The 24,558-nt window shown below is 34.8% G+C and overlaps 1 protein-coding gene across 1 annotated transcript in view; it reads left to right on the top strand.

The window, feature by feature from the left end:
* Positions 1-24,558, top strand: part of LOC128581091 (protocadherin-15-like) — a 724,065-nt gene that overhangs the window by 445,967 nt on the left and 253,540 nt on the right. Inside the window, exons 15-16 of the mRNA XM_053583500.1 lie at positions 7,827-8,020; positions 20,209-20,341. Coding sequence (XP_053439475.1) covers positions 7,827-8,020; positions 20,209-20,341 — 327 coding nt within the window. The remainder of the gene's footprint in view (positions 1-7,826; positions 8,021-20,208; positions 20,342-24,558) is intronic.

A 24,558-nucleotide genomic window follows, 5' to 3' on the forward strand; every position in this document is an offset into this window, starting at 1 on the left:
TAAGTGAAAGGGTGAAAGTTCTTGACTTAATAAGCAAAGAAAAAAAAGTCACATGCTGCATTTGCTAAGATTCACCATCTTTCACGGATAGAAATTTTCTATGCATGAAACTGAGAAAACAGAGGAAGAAAATTACAGTCTTGCTGTCGTATGTTAAACCACATGTTAAGGCCACAGTGCTTAAGTACCTCATTAAGGTTGGGGAGGACAGAAGCAGAAACGTGTTACAAACTGGGTTTGAAATTATTTGTAGTTTCAAACATCCACCGAGGATCTTGGAATGTAGTCTCTGTGGATAAGAGGAGATGGCTGTGTTTATTTTTTGCATATGGATATCTGATTTTCCCATGAGCATTTATTGTAAAAACTCTATTTTATCCCATTGGATTATTTCAGCATCTTTGTTGAAAACCACTTAACGAACAATAGAAAGGGTTTTATCCAGATTTCTGCTCCATTAATCTGTATGCCCACCTTATGACAAAACCATATTGTTCTGATTACTACAGTTTATATAGGTAAAGTATCCTTCTTCCAAAATGCTTGGGGTAAAAAATGCTTTGGATTTCAGATTTTTTCACATTTTGGAATAACTGCATATTCAAAAACAAAGTATCTTAGGATTGGCCAACGTTTAACATAAAATTTACTGATATTTTATTTACATCTCATACATAAAACTAAAGGTAATTATTTACAAAAGATTTAATAATTTTGTGTATGAAACCAAGTTCTGACTGTACTTTGTCATCTGTCACGTATCAGGGGTTAACTTTTCCACTTGTGGCATTATGCTGGCACTCAAAGTTTGAGATGTGGGGGAATTTTGGATTTTGGATTAAAGTTGTGCCTTTTGGAATAACTTTTGGAACCAGACATTGTAGGTCTTCCTTTAATATTTTTCTTTTCTGAAAGCACTGTGGCTATTTGACATTGTTGTGTTTCCATATAAATTTTAAGATGAACTTGGCAATTCCTATGAAAAAATCATGTCAACTATGGAAAATTTCCTTCTTAACAAAATTGTTTCTTTCAATCAATAAATATGAATTGTTTTTTATGTACTTTTACCTTGTTCTTAGAAATGTTGTAGATTCTGGTGTGCAAACCACTACTTCTTATGTTCAGTTTGTTCCTAAGTATTTTTATCTTTTTGATTCTGCTGGAATTGATTTTATTTAAATTTCATTGAATGATGTTAGTCGTGTCTCAGTGCTGGTCATTTCTTTTAGATCCCTTACTATTTTCTGTGTAGATGATCTTGTCTCCTGCACATGAATGTAGGTTTCCTTGTTCTTTTCCCATCTGCTGCTGTTTTGTTTGTTGTTCCTTAATGTGCTTTATTGCACTGACTGGAACATTCAGTACAGTGTGAATGAGAGTGATGAGGACGTGTTTTTCTCGTTCCTGATCTTGGGGAGAAAGCATTCAGACAGCATTAAGTGCACTGCCTGCTGTGGGTTTGTTTTTTTCACAGGTTGAAGAAGTTCCCTTCAGGTCCTACCTTGAGAGATTTTATCATAAATAGATACTGAGTTTTGTCAACTGCTTTTTCTGTATTTATTGAGATTATCACTATCCTTTACTGATATGATGTATCATGGTAAATTGATTGAATCTCTTTATTTGACCTTTAGTTTGGAAGATAGTTTTGTCGGATAAAGTATATTGGTGGGCAGGTGGTTGTTAGTTTTCCCCCCTATACTTTGAGGGTATTAGGTTTGTGCCTTCAGGCCTGTCTTGTTTGTGATAAAAAGTCAGCCAAGAATCATTGTGTTCTTTCCTTTATTCTTAATGTTTTCATAATATTCTTTTCCTGTTTCAGCAGTTTGACAGTGATGTGTCAAGGTGTGCATCCTTTTTTTGTTTGTTTGTTTACACCATGTGAGATATCTGAACTCTTTGATCTTAACAAAGAGTCTCTCCTTGACCATATTGTCCTCTAAATGCCAACAACATCATCTTATCACGACTGATTATTGTTGTGGGCACTTCTCCACCTCTATCAATAAGAGCTCCTCCTGGGGTCCTGTCTTTGGCCTTTCTAACTTCATTTTAGCAAAAATTCTGTTAAATCAGATTAGAAAGAATCTGGCACCCTTGATGTCTGATCAATTTTCTCATCCTTCACACATGATTCTGGTCACCCTGACCTGTCTTTAACAATAATTCTCTTAAGATAGTTTAGCAAGAATCTTCTTATTCTTGATGTCTTATCTTAGTAATTTCTGTCTGCTGATCATCTCATCCTGATCCTTGGCTGTAAATCCAAGGATTTGAAGTTGAGTGAAGCCCAATCTCTCTCCCCTACTGCAGTAGCCTTGACATATATCACAATATTCCTGAAGAAAGTCTTCACTACCATCTTAATAAGTGTCAGAATAACTTTTTTTTAAACAGTATCTAGATTCATTGTTTGGTAGTTTTAATAAGACGTTGTTGTAACTGAGGATTTTGAATTTTGACCACGAGTATTTTTTTTTTCAATAACATGTCTAGACTTAATATGCTTAATCTTTTTTCATTCCATCTACAACTCCTAATTTATTTACATAAACACTTCAAAAACACAAGATTCCTACGTCTTGCCAGTTGATCTTAGTTGGGTTGAGGTAGGCATCGGAAGTTCAGGCAGTTCTCAAGACTTTCTTTGCGAGCATACTTCCTTGAGCCGTCTCCTGTCTTCTCTCAACATTCTTGTAGTTTTGGAGCTGTGTGGGTAACGTCCCTCACTTTTCTATTAGATTCTCATTTTCTGGCGCTTTCCACTGAATTTCTGGCTTTCTTGAAAGTTACCCCCACTGGGACTATAACTCATATTGGCAAAACTAAGGTTCTCCTCCATTCAATTTCTATTGTGCTTGTTTCCTTTAAACTTAGGGCCAAACTGTGGGTCTGTCTTCCCTTGAAGCAAATATGCTATTTTCCAAGGCCAGCACTACCCTTATCATCCTTATAGGTTAAATAGACTTGATGGTGGGAATGATGGAAGATGGAGTGAGACCCAAATAAGAAGGGCACTGATTCCTCTCAAGTTTTTTGTAGTGATGAATCTCTGGTACTCTAAAGGGTGTTTTTAATAATTTTGTTTAGATTTTTTGCCTCTGTTCATTTCTGTTCTCATGATCATATGCTAGACCTTTTCCTGGTTTGTCACATTTAGCATACCCTAAAGCATGCTATACTTCATTCCCTTTATTTCACGGTCCCCACACATGCCCTTCCCTTTTCCAAACCTGTTCTTAATCTCTGTCCTTCATCATGTTCTCATCTTTCAGATGCCACTTTAAATGCAACCTATGTCACAGGACTTTCACATTTACCCCATTATCCACTCATTGTTCGCTGTGTTCATTTTTAATAGCACTTGTCGCTATATGTCAGTATGGTTTTTTTTTGTCATTAATAATCTCTCCCATCAGAAGACAGTAAATTGAAAAACAAAAATCAGAACCAAATTATTTACCAAGAACTTACACTTAGCCCTCAGCACATTGCCTGGAACTTACTGCTGGTACTCATTAATTATTTTGAAAGTTTTTTTTCCAGATCATTATTTCCCTACATCAAGTTTAGAATTTAATTCAATTTTACATTTACTACCCTTGGTCTCACCTAGCTTACTTCTAAACTCTGTTCTTTAGAAAAAAAGGCAATATTTTCTAGTCATTTGTAAATTCAGATGACATGATATAGCATATTATCAACTTAGAGTTCTCTTTCTCGATTTAACTTCATTATAGAAAGAACCAAATAGAGCTTTCAAAAATCTTTTCTAGCTTTTGTGCTTTTCAAAATAGCACAAAATTTTACTCAAGAGTCTTTTTTTGTGTGTGTGTGCTTGGTTTGAATCATTAGTCTGGATAATAAAGAGATTTAAAAAGATATTCTAAGAGCTATGCACTTAAAAAGTGTTCAATTTTAAAATTTAGATATTGTATTATTTAAACGTCCAATGTTTATTACAGGGACCTATTTACTTGTTGTTTAGCTGAATTTTTAATACTTTTAAAATAGCTCATTATGATTACTATGCTAGGAGAATTCTACCACTTCCACAGCAAGATCTTTGCCATTTTAATGAATAATCGTGCGTCTATCAGAGAGTTTCATGTTTTAATGACCACATAATACTACATATGAAGATTTCAAGCACAGTTATCCAGGAAGAATGATCATGATTCAAATCAAGAAGAATAGTTAATGATAAAGTGCTTTTTCTATAATATTTGGTATTCTTATTCTTAAAAGCCATAATTTAAAATTAAGTAAACTTTTAAATAATTATATGCATTTTCATATCTCAGGAAAGTTCAACAATCTGTTTGGCTTCAGAAAACAATAGAAATTTTGTTATCAATGATGTTGTCTCCCTATTTCCTGGCACTGTCATCTTCCATGTGGACCTCAGTCTCAGGAAGACTCAATGAAGACAAGAAAAGCGCAGAAACACCAAGTGGAAATGTATTCATTTAACCCTAGAGGAAATAAAAGCAGCCTTTTCAGTAGTTCTAGGAGTCAGCCTCCATATACCAACTTGTATAACTTAACAATTCTTGAACCAAATGGCGTCCAGATCTGAGTCTCCCTCCTTTTACTGGAGCTAAGCTTCACCTCCATCAGACATAGAAGGGCTCCCCAAAGGAAAATGAGGCATTTTTATTGGAGGCCAGGGCCCAGGTTGTGTAGGAGTCAAAAACACCAAATGAACAGCACACTCATTCATTATTGATTAAGCCATAACTTGTTTCTAGTGAAAATGTATATATTCATACAAAATACCATACAAAATACCATATACACTCTGTTATTACCGTTTATAGTCTTGGGATTATTTTCATAGTAGCTACATCTTGTAACCTATCCCTGTGTCATTTTTAAGGCCATAATTTGAATGTGCATGTTCAGCTTATATATAATTCAATATTCTTTACCTTTTTCATTTTACCTAAAACTATCTTTTTCATTATCTCAGAACCAGGAGAGTGAGATTGAGGAGAGAAGTAAAATGTAGCCAGAAATAAAAAAAAGAATAGAAAGGGCAAATCAGAATTTTTTTTTTTTTTTTTAAGGGGGAAGGGATAGGAGATAAGAGGGGACGTTTGGAAAATGTCTATATTGAAAGACTGAAAGGGAGGGATTATGGGAGAGGAAGACTAGATTTCCTGAAAAGAACTATAATGTATTATGCAAAAGAAACATACACACATAAAAAAAAAAAAAAAAGAAACATACACACAATAGCTCAGTTTTCTTACCCTTAGATATCACAACATTTAAATAAACAATTAAAAGCCATAGATTTAATTTTACTCTCATCTGAAATTTGTAAGCAATACTTTGCCTCTCCATGCAAATCAACACTTTCAGGGCCTTTTTTAATTTAGGAGGCAGAGTTCCACCCCCTAAATTAGGAATGGGTTTCATATACAAACCTCCACCTCATAGACACTGATCACTGACCACAGAGTCAGATTATTATAATTGATTTAAATTCACTCTATAGTTTAACTGCAAAATCAGCATCTGCAGCTCTACTCAACATCAAAAAATATAAAGGAGGGGCCATTTATTTCATGGTATCATTGAGGTTTAAAAAAATACCTGGAGTTTTCAGGTCCTTGCACTGGACACATTACTGTTTGCTATTCTGAGTCAATGTCTCAGCTTTTTACACTGGATCTTAGCCAAAAGGCCGAGAAGCGATAAAGTCTCAGCTTTCTTTGCTAATCTTGAACCACCAATAATTTCCTCAAAATATTTTTTGTTAGCATATGTGCAATTAAATTATGTTAATTCTTAACCTAATATTTTATTCTTTAGTCCAAAAAGACTAAAAAATAGTATAAAACTATTTAAGTAACATAAACACAGAATTCATTTTGGCTTTTTGTTTAAACTTCCTACCTGCCAATACATGGTATTATAGTTTCTATGAAGGTAATTGTGGTCCCTGAATATCTTAGCTTTATTGGTGGTTGGCTGGCTCTGCAGTTTTGGGGTGTTTCTGTCTCCTGTGCTTTGCAATACAGTTTGGTATTTATAGCACCTCCCAGGGGTGCCTTTCTCAACTTAATTATCATTTAGCTTATCCTACCTTCCAGCATCATTTATGAAAATGTTAAATAAGACCAGACCTAATACCTATGTCCCTGAAGCACACTCCTTAACACCTCTTCTTAGCTTAATGCATTGCCATTTATCATTAAATTCCTTTAGCCAATTTATATCCCAGGAAGAATGTTAATATTGAATCCAATTTGAGCTAAATTTTAATTAAGAATTCCTGAGACATTTTGTTTAAATGATTTACTATAATCAAAATTGATATCTCCTCTGCTACCCCTCTCCTCTAATTTTCTAATTTTATCCACACACAAGAGGGAATGAGTTGTGTCTGGCTTGAATAGCTCTCCATAAATATACATCATTCATTTTGACTGCTTCTGCAAATAGTTTTCTTCTCCTTTGCCTTTAGGAGTATGTCTGTCATGCTCATATAAGTCCCAGAATCATTTCGTGAAATGCCTTTCCTTCTGGCAACCACATCTGTCCACCCTCTAATACCCATATCGGCACTTAGCTGCATCAATGCCAAGCTCTCAAATTTCATTTTTTCTTCTCAATTATTTTTGCTGCTGCTATTTCTGTGCACATTATCACTCTAAATGTGGCTTATAATAAAAATAAAAATAAAATTTATGCCCAATGTAGCTCCTTAAGCATAGTTAGGTATATAAAGTATTTTATTTACATTTCTTAGGGCTGCCTTCCTGTCTCTTTAATCCATCATTTTTGGAATGGTGAAAACAGAAAATACTGTCAATGTACATAAAATGCACATAAAATTTCCCACTGGAATCTATTTCTATCCTGCTTCCCTCCTAAGCAAACGTATTTATCAAGAAGAAACTTTTTTAATATAATAAATTACTATTACTTTCATGCTGTTTTATGAAACTCCTAAGTTATTCTTTTCACCTATAAGAACCAGATATAATCTTTGTTAGATACTGGTTGCCTTAAAATGATTATAAATATGTGCAAATTAGCTTTGAAGGTGTTTATGTACACTCTGGTTTCTATTTGGGTCCTATCATCTTTTGGCTTTTTACACGTTTTTATGTGTTATTTCAAGAGCTCTGTACAGATACCCTTTCCTCAAAAAAATCTTGGGCTACATTAGATATTCAACAATTAGAGACTCATTTATATGATTTTGAAAGGTTAATAATCTAGGTCTTCCCAGTCCTTTGTAAGTCAGTATGAACAAGATAGGAACCTTTCCTAGAGGAAGTGTAAATAAAAAAGGCGAAAAAGAAGAGTCTGTGGGAGAGAGGAAGGAGGATGGAAAGAAATGGCAGCGAAAGGAAGAAGGAGAGGATTCAAGGCCAACCTCTATTTTATTTTTTCCAGATCTCCCTCAGTAGCAATGTGTGTTTTTGTATCAAGAACACTAGGTAAGACAGAGGGAAAAAAGTTAAATTTCCTATAGGGGTATTAGATTTTCTGTTATGGTTTTCCTTTTTTTTTTTTTTTATTTAATTCTAATAAAGATAGGTTTGAAGATCCCACAACTTTTTTCCTTATCACACTCCCAAGACAAGGAAAACACAAAAATCCTTCCTGCTGTGATTACTTCAGTATCATAACCACACAGCAGCCTCAATTCAAGAAAACAAGGGGTATATATGGCAAGACAACCTTTTTTTTTTTTACTTATGTTTTGTCTTTGAAAACTAGTTCCTTTCATTGGGCCGGACAAACCAAGGGGAAGGTGAAAAGTTGAGTCCCAAGAGGATTGATGTTGTGGTTTTCAATTCCAGCTCACTGCGGTGGACGCCGACGAAGGGTCGAATGGAGAGATCTTGTATGAAATCCTGGTTGGGGCCCGGGGAGACTTCATCATCAATAAAACCACAGGGCTTATCACCGTCGCTCCAGGGGTGGAACTGACAGTCGGGCGGACTTATGCACTCACAGTCCAAGCCTCGGATAATGCTCCTCCTGCAGAGAGAAGGTAATTTACATGAGAACCATGGCAGTCTTATCATGGCTCCCATTTAACCCCATAATTAAATTTAAGAAGCGCAGCAAGCATTCTTTTATCCTATAAACATCTAAATTAGATCAGAAAATCAGAGAGACCAGATTCACAGGAACTGCATATTCTGATTTGGTTAAATAGTGGGAAAGGGGCTATACAGACAAGATTAAACCCCAGAATAATTAACTATGATTTCACAGATGCAGAAGGATGGGGCACTGGGAAATGTCAGAGGCATGTTTTCATGTACTAATGAAGAGCAAGGTTTCAGACAGAGCAAGAAATGCTCTTTTCCTCAAAGAAATTCACAAATGTTATCGGTGGCATGTAAAGTGCCTGCATTTTAATGCCACCTCTCAGTGAATGGGTAATTCTCAAATATATATATATGTCAAATAATATACAGGTAGCATATGCATGAATACATGTTTACACACATATACCTGTAAAAAGAGAAAAAATTAAAGAACAAAAAACAATTAATTCATAAATTTTGAGATGAACATTTACTCTGTGGACCTAACTGGAGTGCTGTGGCATCATCATAGCTCATAGCAACCTCAAATTCCTGGGCTCAAGCCATCCTCCTTCCTTAGGCTGTCAAGTATCTGGACTGCAGGAACATAACCACCACCACTGGCTAAGTTTTCTGGTTTTTGCAGTGTTGGGGTCTCACTCGTGCTTGCTCAGGCTGGTCTCTAACTCTTGAGTGATTCTTCTGCCTCTGCCTTCCCGAGTGCTAGGATTACAGGCATGAGCCACTGTGCCCGGCCAAGGTCCCTACTATTACAGTGGCATCTCTCTAGTCTTCCACTTGAGATGTCCCTTGGTTCATTTCCAGATTTTCAGTATATATTTCAAGAAAATATGAATGCATATAAATATGTTCCTGCATGTTGCTACTTTTGATTCCTTCATAATATATCATAGAGTTCTCTCCATGTGAATACTAGATAACATCTTCAGATCTTTTTTTTACAGCTATATAATATACCTTCTTATACATGTAGGTCCATTATTGATGACCTTTTAAATTTAAGTCTCTTTTACTAAAAATGTAGATATAACATCACTTTGGATACATGCACTATTAATAAATTCTCAGAAATGAGACAAAAAAGTACATATGATTTTAAATTATAGTATAGATTACTGTCAAATTGCTTTCTATAGAGCTTAAACAATTTCCAATTCCAAGTGCAAAATCTGAGAATGGTTAATTCTATCCAATATTCCTGATAATGTGCAATATCAAACATTGGAATTTGGTTAATCTGATAAGAAATGGTATCTAATTTTTGTCCATTTGATTATGGGTGAGTTTGAATATATTTCTCATGTTTAAGTGATAATTCTATTACTTTATTTTTGTAACTTCTGTTGTTGTAACTTTTACTATGTGGTATCTTAAGCCCTGATTATTTTCCATTTTCTGCTAGTGCTTTTTTAGATTGATATTATGTACATAAACCTATGTTGCATCAGGCTTCATCCTAGTGTACAGTGAGAAGCATTAATGCAAACACATATTTTTAAGTCATATACCCTGTTGTCCCCACTTAATGGGTAGTGCACCTGATCTTACTAATTTTAGATGTTACATTTGGTATATCATAGCTTTATGTAGCTTCATATATATTTTGTTCTAGACTTTCTTTTCAATTTCTTTATTTATTTCTCTTTTTATGAACTATTGTCACACAATTTTCATTATTACAGCTACATACTGTGCTGTATCCTCTGGTGGAACTAACTTACCTCCATGTTTTTCTCTCCAAAGTTTTCCTCCTTCTGTTAATTTTTCTCCTTGACTTTAAAACAATCAAGTTCAGTGGGGATTTTGTTGTTTTATGAAACTGTATTAGCAACACATTAAATTTATAAACTACTTACGGTTATATTTTAGACTAATTTTTTTATATTGATTTTAAGTCTTTCAATCCAAGAATTTTCTGTCACTTAATTTATCTGTGCTTTCTTTGGGTCCTTTAGTAGTTTTTTGGTTTGTTCTGTTTTGTTTTTTTCTTTTTAAATTTCTTTAGAGAAGTCCTGCACATTTTTTTTTCATGGTAAGTTTCTGTATCTCTCGGTTTTATTAAATAGATTCCTTTCTTCCTTTTTTCTCTGATTGGGTTGGGATTTGCATAAAGGAAAGTGACTAATCTCTTTACTTTTAACTCTTTCTTATTTAATTCTCTTCTATTTTATAGTTTCCAGTTTATTCTCTTATATTATTGAAGACTGTATTTAAAAACAGTGATTTTTCTTGTGCATGTGTCTAAAAACAATAGTATTTGGGGGGGTCTGGAATCTGTAACAGAACTCTTTATTTCATGGTCTTTTACTAAGTATTCATCTGTTCCTATTTTATTGACTTTAAAAGTAAGAATGGTAGTTTTTCAGGTTAAATAAACATTCTTACATGAAGAGAGTAATGGCTTTTCTTCTGGAGATAATGGTATGATGATGGATCTTCATATAGTTCCTAAAATAAACCTATTTTGCATTCCTGGTATAATTCTACTAGGCCAGATGTTTTACTCTTAAAATAAACTGATGAGATATGTTTGTTGACATTTTATTTAATGAAATTAGCCTGCACTTTTAATTTTGAGAAATCTTATCAGGATTCTGTGTGGTTGTCATTATGCTTCATAAGAGAAACAAAAACCACAAGGAAACACAATGACTAGACTACCACCGAACCTAAACAGGAAACAAGGGAGAAGCACAGCTTGATCTAATAAATTCATGGGGGGAAATACCATAGAAATAGAAGAAGTTTAAAAATTCATCAGGGACAACTTTGCTTTAATATGCAAAAATAAAAACCTCAGTGGATAATTTTTTAAAAGTATAATTTACCAAAATTGATCCTATAAAGCCAGAAAATCTTTAGCTAACAGTCTCATAGAGGAAATAACAGAAAGTTCTCAAAAGACCCACTACACCAGGTCCAGGCAGCTTGACAGGATAACTGTAATTAAATCTAAAAGAGTGACTCATTCCCATCTTTGTAAACACTGCCAGAATAGGGGAAAGGCCACCGTTTCCTTGGCAGCACACCCATGTAGGTGATTTTTCTCTCATGACCACTGCTATCATTAGTTATGGAGATATGTGGTGGATTCCTGGTTTCTCACTGCTATTTCTAGACTATTTTCCCTCCTTCTCCCTAAGACTCTCCTCTCAAGTTTAAACAAAATGGGTAACACCCATTACCTGCCCTGGCTGTACAGATGACCAGTCCCTCCCCATTAGCTCATCTCTCTAACCTCAGATCTATTGTTATCTACGGATCTGCAGGTCACACTTGGCAGAGTTTCATTCCTACTGTCTAAAATTTACTTCAACAGTTCTTTAGTCCAACTTCTCGATAAGTTCATATCTGATATGCAGTTGAAGGATCCTTGCAGTTGCTCTGACCAAACGTTCTTGCTGCCATCCTCTGTGTCCCTCTTTCTCTCAATCTTCAAACATAATTTGGAGCAACTCCTCTATCTTCCACCAGCAAAGGACTTAGATTCGGGAAACGACAGCTCCTGACATTTTGGTTATTAATATTCCATCCAAGCCACTGTGCTCTCTAGTCCAGAGTGTTTAAAATATCTCTTCTAATTGGACTTGGGTCTGTGTCCCCTCCAATCTTTTTTTGCAGTTTTTTTTTTTTTTTTTTTTTTGGCCAGGGCTGGGTTTGAACCCGCCACATGTTGCATATGGGGCTGGCACCATACTCCTTTGAGCCATAGGCACTCCTTATCCCCTCCAATCTTTTTTAACACAGTAGCCTGAGTGATCTTAGTAAGAGGCAAACATTTCATTCTTTTACTCACACTCCCAGTGCTTTCACGTGGCACTCTAAGTCAAAGGCAAAAATCGTTAAACAAAACCAGTTTGCTGGCCTGACATAGGACACTCCCTCTTGTCACAGATTCATACTCACCTCATCTCCTACATGACTTGGCTTCCTTTAGTCCGTTCCAGTCATGAGACCAGTCTCCTTTCTGTGTCGGAGGATCACAGCTCTCATCAGACTTTTCAAATTAACTTCGCCTCCTCTCTGACACCTCTTTCCAGAGGTTTTTGTCTAAGTTGAATTGGTGGCAAATTATGTGAAGATGGTGCATATTGCTTGAGTGAGGGAATAAGTTTAATTTTATGACTGTGGCCATAATTAACAATTACATAAAACAAATAGATATACAATTGGCCCACATCAGCACATTTAGCCAAGCCGAGATCAAAAATATATGGAAAGAAAAAATGTGTCTGTATTAAGCATGAATACACTTTTTTCTTGTCATTATTCTTTAAACAATATAGAATAATAACTATTTACATTTTATTTGGTATTATAAGTAATCTAGATATGATTTAAAGCATAGGGGAGGATTTACAAATACTACATAATTTTGTATCACGGACTTGAACAGCAGAGAACTTTAGTGTCCAGCAGGGTCCTGGACCTCCCCATGGATACCAAGGAACAACCTGGATGCCTGAACCTAATACAAAGGCTAAGGGCTCTTTCCTGGAAGAAAGCTATAGAACACTTTTTTATTATGTGTATTGACTAGTTACAGAATCTGAAATAAGAGTCAAATAAAATTTGAATAAATTTTAAATCAGGACTTCATTTATACTAGCTTATTCTGAAGAGGAGGCCAGAGTGATTGAAACTTTGTTGAACATGGACGGTAGGACCAGCCACCATGCTGGCTACATTAGTCCATTATTTCTAATCTTAAAAACAACATTGTGAATTTTGCATAATTGTATTTATTTTTGCATCCCAGATATCTGAAGCCAAAAAGATAGTTGAATTGGCTAAGTAAGACACATTCTTATTCCCAAACCCCTACTTAACAAGTACTAGGACCCTAACTTGAACTCAGGGCTTGTAGATTTTAGAAGGTTTTCCTCCAGTTTGTTCCCTAATTAAAATCATTGTAGTTACTGTTCTGGAAAAAAAAGAAAACTACAATTGTTTACTAACTTTACTTATGATGTTAATTATAAGAACAAAATCATCTTTTTTTTCACTTCAACTTTCATTAAAGTCCATCAATATTTCTGTTTATTTTATGCTATGTACCTGTATTTGGTTTTCCATTGAAGATATTACTGTGTAAAGTAGATCTGATCTGATCTATTTGTGCCAACATATTATAATTATTATGTTTGACATGTTTTAAATTACTTCATTGATTATATAATAAATGAAATTTTATAATCCATTTTTTACTTAGTTCCCACTTGTAAGACTTACCACAGATTTTCGGGGATACATTATTACCTACAATTATCAGTGCAGTGAAACCATTTTACTTAATTATAATGGTACTATATTCCACAAGAGAAAATGCAATGCTATCTTCCAAATCTAAATCGACAAATCTTTTCAGTGATACTAGACATTTAGTTGATCGAGCCTCACTTTAAATAATGGCTTAGAAAATAAAAGATCACCTTGTAACGTTTTGTGAAACATCAAGTGGGACTTGCACAGAATAAAATTCGCCTGCCCGTACTTCCATTCTACCTGCTGGGATAACGTCTTGTTCACTGTAGGATGATGACATTACCATTTTCTGGAGGGAAAGGAATCATCCAAATCGAGTTGAAGAATGTACTGAAGAGTTATAAAGCTTTACTTTCAGTATCTCCTTGAAAAGGGAGAGGCTATTTGAAAATTCAGAGCATAAATTTATAGATGGTGGTATGCCATCCAGACTGACCCAGCCAGCAAGAGTGGCATGGAAGCCTAATTAAATAACATCAAAAACAATGAAAGCAACTTTTGAACTTGGGCAATTATCAATAATATTCTTTTCAAATGGGCAACTTTAACCCATACATTTAAATAACATTTACTAGAAGGCCAATGTGAATTAGCTCCTTATGCATTTGATATTCCAATTCAGTAAACCAGCTAAAGATTCAGAAAGTGAGAGCAGGAATAGTTTGTTTCATTTTATGTTAGACTAAGATAAGAGACAAAACCAAACTATTAAAAGAAAGATATTATTAAAAGAAAGGTATTATTAACTAGTGATATGTGTAAAACACCTTATACTTACTGAATTCAATAAAATTAGATAAATATTTATTAAATTCTGATATGAATGAAGCATTACTGTTCAGTATTTATGACAACAGAGAAAATAAGATAATCCCCAAATAGCTTATAGAAAATTATTATAAAGTGATTGATACATGGTATAGAAAACTTTTTTATACATTAATTCCACATTTTAATGGAATTAAGGTTATATTTATTTAACATGAGATAAAAATAATCCATTCTCAAAATCATTTTTCTATTTTGAATATATATATTCTTTTAAAATCTTTACACGCTCTATTAATATTATAAAGAAATGATGGAGTGTTTATTTATTTTAAGAAAAATGTACTAAGTTCCCACAAATCCTAGTCACCTGGGGAGGTGCTGGAAATGTAAGACCAGTGAAATGAGGTATCAGCCTGGCTGGTGTTCAGATGAAGGCGCAGGTGAATCCAGACAGACAGTAGTGGATACCTATGAGTGCAGATTTACTGGCGCAGGAATTGTTATAGGATATCCCAGGAAGAGAAGCAGGATCAGAGACTAGGAGGTAGGAGAAAGCCATTGTTAAGGAACTATGAGAGACTTCACACACTTTGTGGTAATCACTGACCTGCATAAAACCTACCAACTAATCCTCATGGCCAAGATGAAGTTGGTAACAGCAGATGTATGACTTGACCTGCACCTCCTCCGCCTTACCTCCTACCACTTTCACTGTACAAAATACACAGTTCTCATGTTTAACACTCCCTAAATTCACCCTTGCCTTTTCCTCAGTCTGCAATGCCCTATGATTTTTTTTTTTTTATTGTTGGGGATTCATTGAGGGTACAATAAGCCAGGTTACACTGATTGCAATTGTTAGGTAAAGTCCCTCTTGCAATCATGTCTTGCCCCCTTAAAGTGTGACACACACCAAGGCCCCACCACATGTAAAAACATTGTGTGTTTGAATCTTCACCTTTGTAACTTCCCCTGAAAAGTCTTCTCTCACCTCATTCATGTATTCGTTTTAAATCAGAAATCTCTGTTCCTGTAGATTCCTATATATACATCCAGAATGATAGAATAGAATCTGTGAACTCTGAATTGTAAATATAGCTCATCTAGCACAAGGTTGGTTTGGGACAAAAAACAAACAACAACAACAACAAAAAAAAACCAATAAAACAGAAAAAAAAAGCCTGCAATGTCTCCATCTGAATTGCACTAGGGAAGGCATTACTACAAATAATCATCATCTTACAAAAAAGGTAGACCTGTACAACTACACTAGATACTTTTTAGCACATATTGACACATTGAATATCAAATTACAATGTGAATTGTACAATCCTATAAATGCTAACAGCATCATCATCTTATACTGCTGATTATTATTGTAACTCTTCCAAAGTGAAAGCCTGTCAAGTCTATTTTTCCAAACTCTTCTTTATTAAATTTTATAATAAGTGCTAGGGATAAAGTTTTATTTATGGTATAAATAATTAAAAGTTGTGAAATGCTGAAAATAATTTTGTACTTTCCTATAAAGGACCATCATTGTTACAAATTCAGGATGTTTTATAGTCACACACATCAGATAAGTAAAACTTTTCTAATTTATTTTGTAGACTTTTTTGTGTGGAATATGGGTAAAAAGAAAGGGCAGATTTAGAATTCCGGGGCCTTGTCTTTTTGTTTATTTACTGTTGCTAATTAATTTCTTCTTTTTTTTTTTTTTTTGGCCAGGGCTGGGTTCAAACCCGCCACCTCTGGCACATGGGGCCGGCGCCCTACCCCTTTGAGCCACATAACTTTGATTCAGTCACCTACTCTTTCTACTTTTTAAATTCTCTTTTGTAAAGTGAGAGTTAAGTTAGATTGTGCCAAGTGTCTTTTAAAAACCATGAGTATCTGAGAAATACGTTACCTCTTTTGTTCTGTTTTGACCTTCATTACCAAATGAGAAGTCATAAAGCTTTATGATTTTTTTATTTTCATAAATGGAGATTTATCTACATTATACTGGCTACATTACAAAAATAAAATTTGTGTTGTATAGATGCTCAGTTTTATGCATTTAGAACTAGCTATAAAACGTAAATGCAGAGTGCACATAAAATATTATTATTTATATAGTGACTGTCTTGCTTTATTATGTGCTTAAATGATGCTGTTGAATTACTACTATTTATTACAGCATTAAGGCTATCATTTTATCGTGAATACTATTGGTATTGAATATGAGGAAGGCTAACTCTGACACTATGCTGACACCAGGGATAAAAAAAGGAGATAGCATTTTAAAAGGCCATAACCCTCAAGAAGGCTGGTGCTTATTTAAACACAATGTAGGGAAATGTCAGGATGTTGAAGGTAAAAAAATGCAAGACCTTGAAATATAATCTTCCCCAAATAACTCTAAGATTCAAGACCAAGAGGAGAAAATAATTAGCAGTTTTAGCATTTGCATTATCATGAAAGCGTATTTGAGGAATTAGGGGGGTAAGGACGGATGAAAAAGGGGGTCACACTAGACCAGGCCTGTTCTCCGTCTCCGGCTTTGGATTCTTGTGTATTTTCTATTTGAGATTTTTATAGTTTAATTCTCCATGGCAAATATACGTGCCTCATACAAGTTAAAGGTATTCATTGTAGTATTGTGAGTGTAAACAGTTTAACCTTCTAAAACGGCAGAATAGTGAAAAGGAAGATAAAAAGGAAATACACAAAGAGTAATAAGTTTAGTGTAAACTATACTTTTACAAGCCTCAGGAGACTATGATTCTTATAAAGCTTTCGTAAAGTATCCCATACCAGTAAGCTGGAGCCGTAAAGCATATCCAAAGCAGGAAAGGCCTAGTGTGTTGAAAGAAAATTTTGAGTTTGTAGTACAGATATGTTTCAGGTCAAAATAAAGGTTAATTAATGGGAGAACTGTTGGCTCCAGGGTCATTGAAGGCTTTAGATCAGTTTGTAGAGGAATTGCCTGGGACACTAAGTCTAAAAGCAGTTGAGTCTACATGTCATACTCTCTAAGAGGTTGCGCAGCAATGGTCTTTAAAATCTAGTGTGTATAACAAAAACCTCGGAAGTGTATAAAAATGCAGATTCTTACATCCCAGCCCAAAGATTCTCACCCAATATGTTCAAGTGCCTATACCAGACCCTCTGCTGGGGAGCAACGAGGAGATACTGTCCTCTTGTAGGTATTTAGACTAAAAAAGCAAAAGGATGCAATTAAAATGTCTAAAATATTGTAAAATATATGAATTTGGTAAGTTCAAGATTGTTTATACCAATCATAATAAAATAAGATGACTTCTTTTGGACAATTTATCAATAAGAAATGATAAATGTTTTATATTTCTATTTATATACACATGCACACACACATGAAATCTTAATCCTTGTGCTAACCTTGGATAATAATAACCTTATTATTCTCATTTCTCACATGAAAATGGTGAAGCTGAATGAAGTAATTTACACAATCTCATAAGCTATAACCCAATTATAGCCTAAGAAGAAGGGGAAAGGGGAGAACGAGGGGAGGGAGGAGGGAGGAGGGAGGTTGGGTAGAGGGAGGGTGATTGGTGGGATTACACCTACAGTGCATCTTACAAGGGTACATGTGAAATTTACTAAATGTAGAATATAAATGTCATAGCACAATAGCTAAGAAAATGCCGTGAAGGCTATGTTAACTAGTGTGATGAAAATATTTCAAATTGTATATAAAACCAGCACCTTGTACCCCATGATTGCATTAATGTACACGGCTATGCTTTAATAAAAAAAAAAAAATTCTAACCAAGGAATGCCTGGATACAAATCTTGTATTCAACATCATTCATCTAGTTATTGCCAATAATGTATAGGGATGGTTATTCATAGAGGATGTGCTGTCAGAACAAAGAAACAGAAGTATAAAACGTTCGAAAGACCTGATGAAAAGCAGATGCTAAAATAAGCCAAGATCTTCAAGGGTAATATCAGGGAGAGTGCTGAACATTTTGGGGCTGCTTTTGGGGCCACGTTACTACCCAGCAGGATATTAGTCTACATCACAACAACAATTTCTCTGTTCCCACAACACAGGAAGTGAGAAAATTTTCATTGCACATATTGTAATTTTTCATTATTTTGCTTTCAGATTAATCACTATAACTTTATAACAAAAAATTCTATCATCTATTTTAGTCTATTTCACACATTGACCCCCCCTTAAAGTCTCAGTTGTGTGTACACACACACAGACGTATATACACATATACACACACTTATATATGTATATTTTAAAGAAAAGAATTTTAAAGGAATCAGAATTTGATTAATTTTCTTGGTAAACTTTAATAATAAAGTGATAAAATCAGAGAGAAGAATCAATACATATATTTTAACTGATTATAGATGTCTATATATTTTAAATTAAAATAAGATTATTTTGGAACAATATTATGATAAGTGTAAGCATGAAATTCTTTTCTTTTTTTTTTTTTCTTTTTGAAGACAGAGTCTCAAACTGTCACCCTGGGTAGAGTGCCGTGGTGTCCTAGCTCATAGCAACCTCCAAGTCTTGGGCTAAAGTGATCCTCCTGCCTCAGTTTTTCTATTTTTAGTAGAGACAGGGTCTCATTTTTGCTTAGTCTGGTCTCAAGCTACTCTCTCTCATGAGCTCAAGCTATTCACCCACCTTGGCCTCCCAGAGTGAGCATGAAATTCTTTACAGTCACTGTAGCTTTTTAAACATGCTTAATATTCTATAGGTATTTAACTGTCTAATGAGGATATGCTCAGAAACAATTTGATTTCAGACACATTATAAAGTAATAAGCTATAATACCAAATGTTAGTGTCCATTAATCTCTTTTTATCTTTTAAAAATTGTAAAAAGTAGAATAGCTTAGTTAATAATATCAGAAAAGTGTTTGGGGTGACTATGTCTTTCAACTGAAGCGCTTAATAAAGAGTAAAGCTACTTTACAAAAATTCTTATCTCCACATAGAAATTATAACAATTGTGCTTCAATGAAAAGTTATAATTTTTCTTAAAATAAATTGAAAGCATTTCAGTGGTGTTAGTTTGTAAAGTATGTCATATGTATGTGTGTGCATGTGTTTTATAAGGTAAAAGACTAACTTTATGAATTATAAGGTAAAAGACTAACTTTATGAATTATAAGGTAAAAAACTAACTTTTATGAATTAAGTCATATGAATTCATATAAGACTACCTTATATGAATTATAAGGTAAAAGACTAACTTTTATAAGGTAAAAGACTAACTTTATGAATTCCTAGGCCTCATTATTATATTTTAGTCAACTTTTCTTCTTTATAAACCCTGCACATCTTGCTTTTTCGGCTTTCATTTTGCGGAGACATGCCAGAGTTCAGAGACATCAGGAAAGTTATTACATCAATGCTCATATTTTCCTTTATAATAATAAAATGTCCTAACCAAGAAAATTTAAATGTCTTCATCAAGAAAATTTACTGTCAATGTAAGGGTTTAATTAAATTTAGTTTCTAGCTTTCATTGTATACTTTTTAAGGAAGATTTAAACATACTTAATTTGAAACCGTTTTACGCAAGGATTGTTGTATGATCCTGACTCCTGACGAACACTCACGTTAAGCCACTAATGTCAACAAGAAAACTAATAAAACACAGCCTAGAATTTATTTTGTGTATTATTTTAATCAATACTTCCTCTGCTGCATTAATTGGAAGAGAGCCCCAAGGACAGTCCTATTACCGGATGTTTATAGAACGGTTTTTTTGCTATTAAGGAAGCATTAAAGAACAATGTCAGAAGTCAAGGTAAGTTAATTTATTAGCTTTGTTAATACAACTATTTCTTTTTCATTTACACTGCTAATCTAAGTAGAAAATAGTTACTGAAGGCAATTCTTTTCCTATTACTAATATCATTTCGTAAAAGCATTGTATTTCAGTGTTAGGATTTTCCCCCATCCTTTCATTCTGTTTTTAATATTTTTTATAGTGTTTGGAAATTTACTCTCCCAGTGACTAAGTAAAGGATGCAGCGTAGCATTAAACGTGATGTAGACCTGTGACCATCTTGTTCCCTTCTTTTTGCAGGCACTCCATCTGCACTGTGTACATTGAAGTGCTTCCGCCAAATAATCAAAGCCCTCCTCGCTTCCCACAGCTGATGTATAGTCTTGAAATCAGTGAAGCCATGAGGATTGGTGCTGTCTTATTAAATCTGCAGGTACGCTCCTTGAGATGAGTGTGTGTGTGAATTCTAAAGGGACATGCTTGTGGTCTCATGAGCTTATATTTGTGTATGGAAGGAAAAATCTCACATGCTTGCTCACACTTGGGTGACTGAAAATTGCATGCAGAAAGCAAAGCCAGGGTAATAGAGATGGATGGTTTCCACAGATAATCTATTCTATTGATTGGTGGAACTGCTGAACTCGTGTTTGACTGACAGGGATTAGCTGAAATTGCTACAGAAGAGAATGAGGGTTTGAAAATATGTACTTGATTATTTTGTAGTTTGCACTCAAAAAGCCTGCCCCTGACTATTGTTTTCTGCCTTGGATGCTGTTTGCCCAGTTGGATTGACTTTTATTGCAGTGTTGTATAGGGAAAAACACCTTAGACTCCACGTCTGAGCATAGGTGTCCTGATTCTGAGTTCGGCTCTGCTTCATCGGATGGCCATAGGCAAATCTTGCAATTGTTGTGCCTCAGTTTACACATTTATTTTAGATGGGAGGACTAGTTTTAGCTAATATTTCCATTTTCAGTTAGAGAATCGTGGGCATGTGAGATACTTGCAAGCTGATAGTTTGGTTTCCAATGCTTCTGTATTCGGACCACAGTGCTACTGACTGTGGAAACCAGTAGGCTGAATAAGCAGCTTCAAGTTGTGCTAAACGTGGCATTGTCAATTGTCACTTTCTCTAATAACCATAAAACAATAACGTGACATATTATTTTACATAACTTCTGGTGTTACATGGGGCTAACTTAAGTTTCTGATAAGAGAATTCAGCATGATGGCCTGAAAGTTTAGGAAAGATTTTAATGTGACAGACCCAAGAAAACCGCAGCATCAATCTTTACCATTAAATCAAGTGCCACTACACACAGTGACATCTTACTCAAATTCTGATCAAATATTCATATAGTCTTACCCAAATCCTGATGATGTAAAGTAGATTCGACAGAATGTTGTTATTGAAAAGGATTTGAACATAATGAAACATATCAAACTTCATTTTCCAGATGTGGAAATTGAATCCCATAGAATGTTCGTAGAATTGAACCCCATAGAAATCAAGATCAGTTGATTTCCTTCACTTGTAAAACAAGGCTTTTTCCATTATATGCTACTAGAGGCTGCCAAAATTTGGTTGGTATTACCAGGTATTTCTCTGTGCCTCAGTTCTAATATTTATTTTGTTGCCTTTCTCCTGGTAACTAGAGAGAGTTTTATTTAATTGTTCATTTATTATTGTAACATGGAAAACAATTATATGAAGGTAAAGATATTAGTAGCAGGAAAGGAAAATTTTAATGGACAAATTGAAAGAAAGTAAAAAAAAGTCTAATTTCTTTAGGAAGAAAAAATATCTAATCAAATTGCAGTACTGACAAAGAGAAAAAAAAAGCAATCATTAAGACATATACATTTGATGGAATAGTAAATATTATTGTCTTTATATTCCTGGGAATTCATTTATTGAAACAAGAAGGAAAGAAAATAAATAAAACAAAATAAATCTTGGTTTTGTAAGAATCAGGTCAAGAAATTATACATGTTTTATATTTAAATATTCCTTAAAAATATGCCTTTATATAATTTAAGTTTCTCTGAGGTAAAACATAATTTTACTTATAAGATGGCTCAGCTTTCATTTTAATAAATTTCGGAAAGATGTCGGGAACCATATTATAGTTGGATAATTCTACCTGTGAGTTAAAGATGAAAAGAAGTTGGCCTTTTTTATAGCTCAAATTTCTCCAGCACAAAGGCTGGAAAAATACTTGAAATGACATTTCTATTCACTCATTGTGCTTTTGGTAGAAGCAAAAAAAAGGGTTTCTAGTTACAGTGGCAGTCTGTATTAGAAAGAATGAAGGCGACACCAGCAAGGTATTTTAAATAGGCCACCAACCACCCACTTTTGTTCATGATAAGCTGAGACCGAATTTAAACTACTGACCTAAAATTTGAAAAGCTTCCATCAAATTACTCTTCCAGATAGTTCTAATAAGAGGGTGCATCAGAGGTACAAGGGCCTCCTGCGGCCCCTCCAACCCCATCCTTTTCACTCAGGGAGCAGTACCTACTGCTGACTCCCTGCGCAGAGAGACAGGATTCATGCGGAAATAGTATTTTCAACAATAGAAGCACACTGGCTTTTTCAAAATACTCTGTTTTATGGAGATCAAAGAAGCTCTTTTCAGACAACAAGTTTTATTTGTCCTACAACATCTTAAGTGTGTTTCTTCAAAGTAACATACGTAAAAACATACTTGTTTTTAAAACCATCTCATTTTAAGTAGGCTCCTTTCATTGTATTTAAAAGTTGTTTAGGATTATCGCAGTGTATTAATGCCATTTTTCCTGACTTCCATACTAATGGTATTCAGTGGAGGAAAGTTACCCAGAGCTCTGCTTTCTCAAACCTGTTATGCCGCTCAGGGTTGATTTTAAGAGATTATTTTCCTGAGAGTTCAGGTCTTGCTCAAAATCACAATTATATGTAATTATGACCTACTGGGGAAACCTGTTTCAGTGGAGTGCTGGGGTCAGGGTTAGTGTGTGTATCACTCCCCAACTCCGGGTTCAGTCATGTTGCCTCCTTAGCCTGGCCTTGGCCATTGTGGGTGTGCCCACCACTCTCGTTAAGTACATATAAGCATACCAGCTGATAGAGAGCGTCTTTCCTTCTCTCTCTCTCTCTCTCTCTCTTTTCTTTTCTTTGGAGTTGGAGTCTCACTTTATTGCCCCAGGCTAGAGTGCTGTGGCCTCATAGCTCACAGAAACCTCAAACTCCTGGGCTCAAGTGATCCTCTTTCCTCAGCCTCCCAAGTAACTGGGACTAAAGTTGTGTGGCACCATGTCCAGATAATTTTTCTACTTTTAGTATAGATGATGTCTCACTTTTACTTAGCCTGGTCTTGAACTCCTGAGCTCAAGTGATCTCCCAACCTTAGCCTCCCACAATGCTAGGATTACAGGTATAATCCCCATCACCCAGATTTTAGAGCTAATTTCAAATATTTAAATCAATAAAATATGTTGACTTCAATGGCTTCCTGCCTTTGTGTCTCTGAATTTTTTATCTATTTTCATCTCACTACAGGTGAGGTACTGCTACTTAAAATCCTGTGTTATACTCCAGTATGTGAGTCTTGCTCTTTTCCTTACAAGAGTATTATTTCTTTCCAAACTACCCTTACATATAACTCACGTTCCCTTTGACCCACCCTAAGATCATCAGCATAATCCTCCTGATAAAATTCCCTTGTATCATCCTCATCCTCATGAAATAATAATACAGCTGACCCTTGAGGAACACAGATGTGAACTGTGCAGGTCCACTTACTTGTGAATTTTTTATAGGATATGAAACTTTCCTAAATGGAGATTCAACTTTTCATACATATGAATTCTGTAGAGCAGACTGTTGGACTTGAAAGTGTGAAGATTTGGTGTATAACTAAAGGTCCTAGAACCAGTCCCCGGTGTATACCAGGGGATGACTATAGCCAACAATTAATGTACATTTAATTTTGAGTCACACGCTAAGTTTTTTACCTTAAATTGTTTATTTATTCTATCAGTAAGCATGGCTAGGTTATACTGGGCACAGTATATTGGATATTTGACACTGGCAAAGATGTATTTCTTACTCACATGTGTGCCCATCATGGAAAGGCTCCAGCTCTACTCACCATTTTCATTCCCCTTCAGAATGAAGGGGCAGCCTCTGTGTAGGAAAACTTTACTCTAATAACAAACAAACAGACATTCTTTCTATGCCAACATCAGAGGAGAAATGAAAGGAAGCAGGACAACAGTGTGAGTAACATTGTATCTACCTAGAAACAAAAATAGTTTGAAAATCAAGGTAAAATAAACTGTAAAGTATCATATTAATGAAAATGATTTTTGCTAGCAATAGTTGTAGACTTAAATTGAGACATTGCTGATAGTTAGTTGTGCATCAGAAACACAAGCAATCAACGCAGTAGCTTGATAACAGCCAGAGGAGAATGAAATGAATTGGTTTTGATTTAATAAAATAAAGCAGTTTTATTTTATTCTTTAGAAGGCAAGATACCTTATTCAAACTGGATATAAGATAATGCAGTCCTGAACTTTTATACCTTTAAAAGAAGCAAAAGGAAGGGAAAAATTGGGGAATATTTATGTAGTGTTTGGCAATTGAAAGGATCAACTCTGACC

The sequence above is a fragment of the Nycticebus coucang genome, chromosome 3, assembly GCF_027406575.1.
Source record: "Nycticebus coucang isolate mNycCou1 chromosome 3, mNycCou1.pri, whole genome shotgun sequence".
Lineage (NCBI taxonomy): Eukaryota > Metazoa > Chordata > Mammalia > Primates > Lorisidae > Nycticebus > Nycticebus coucang.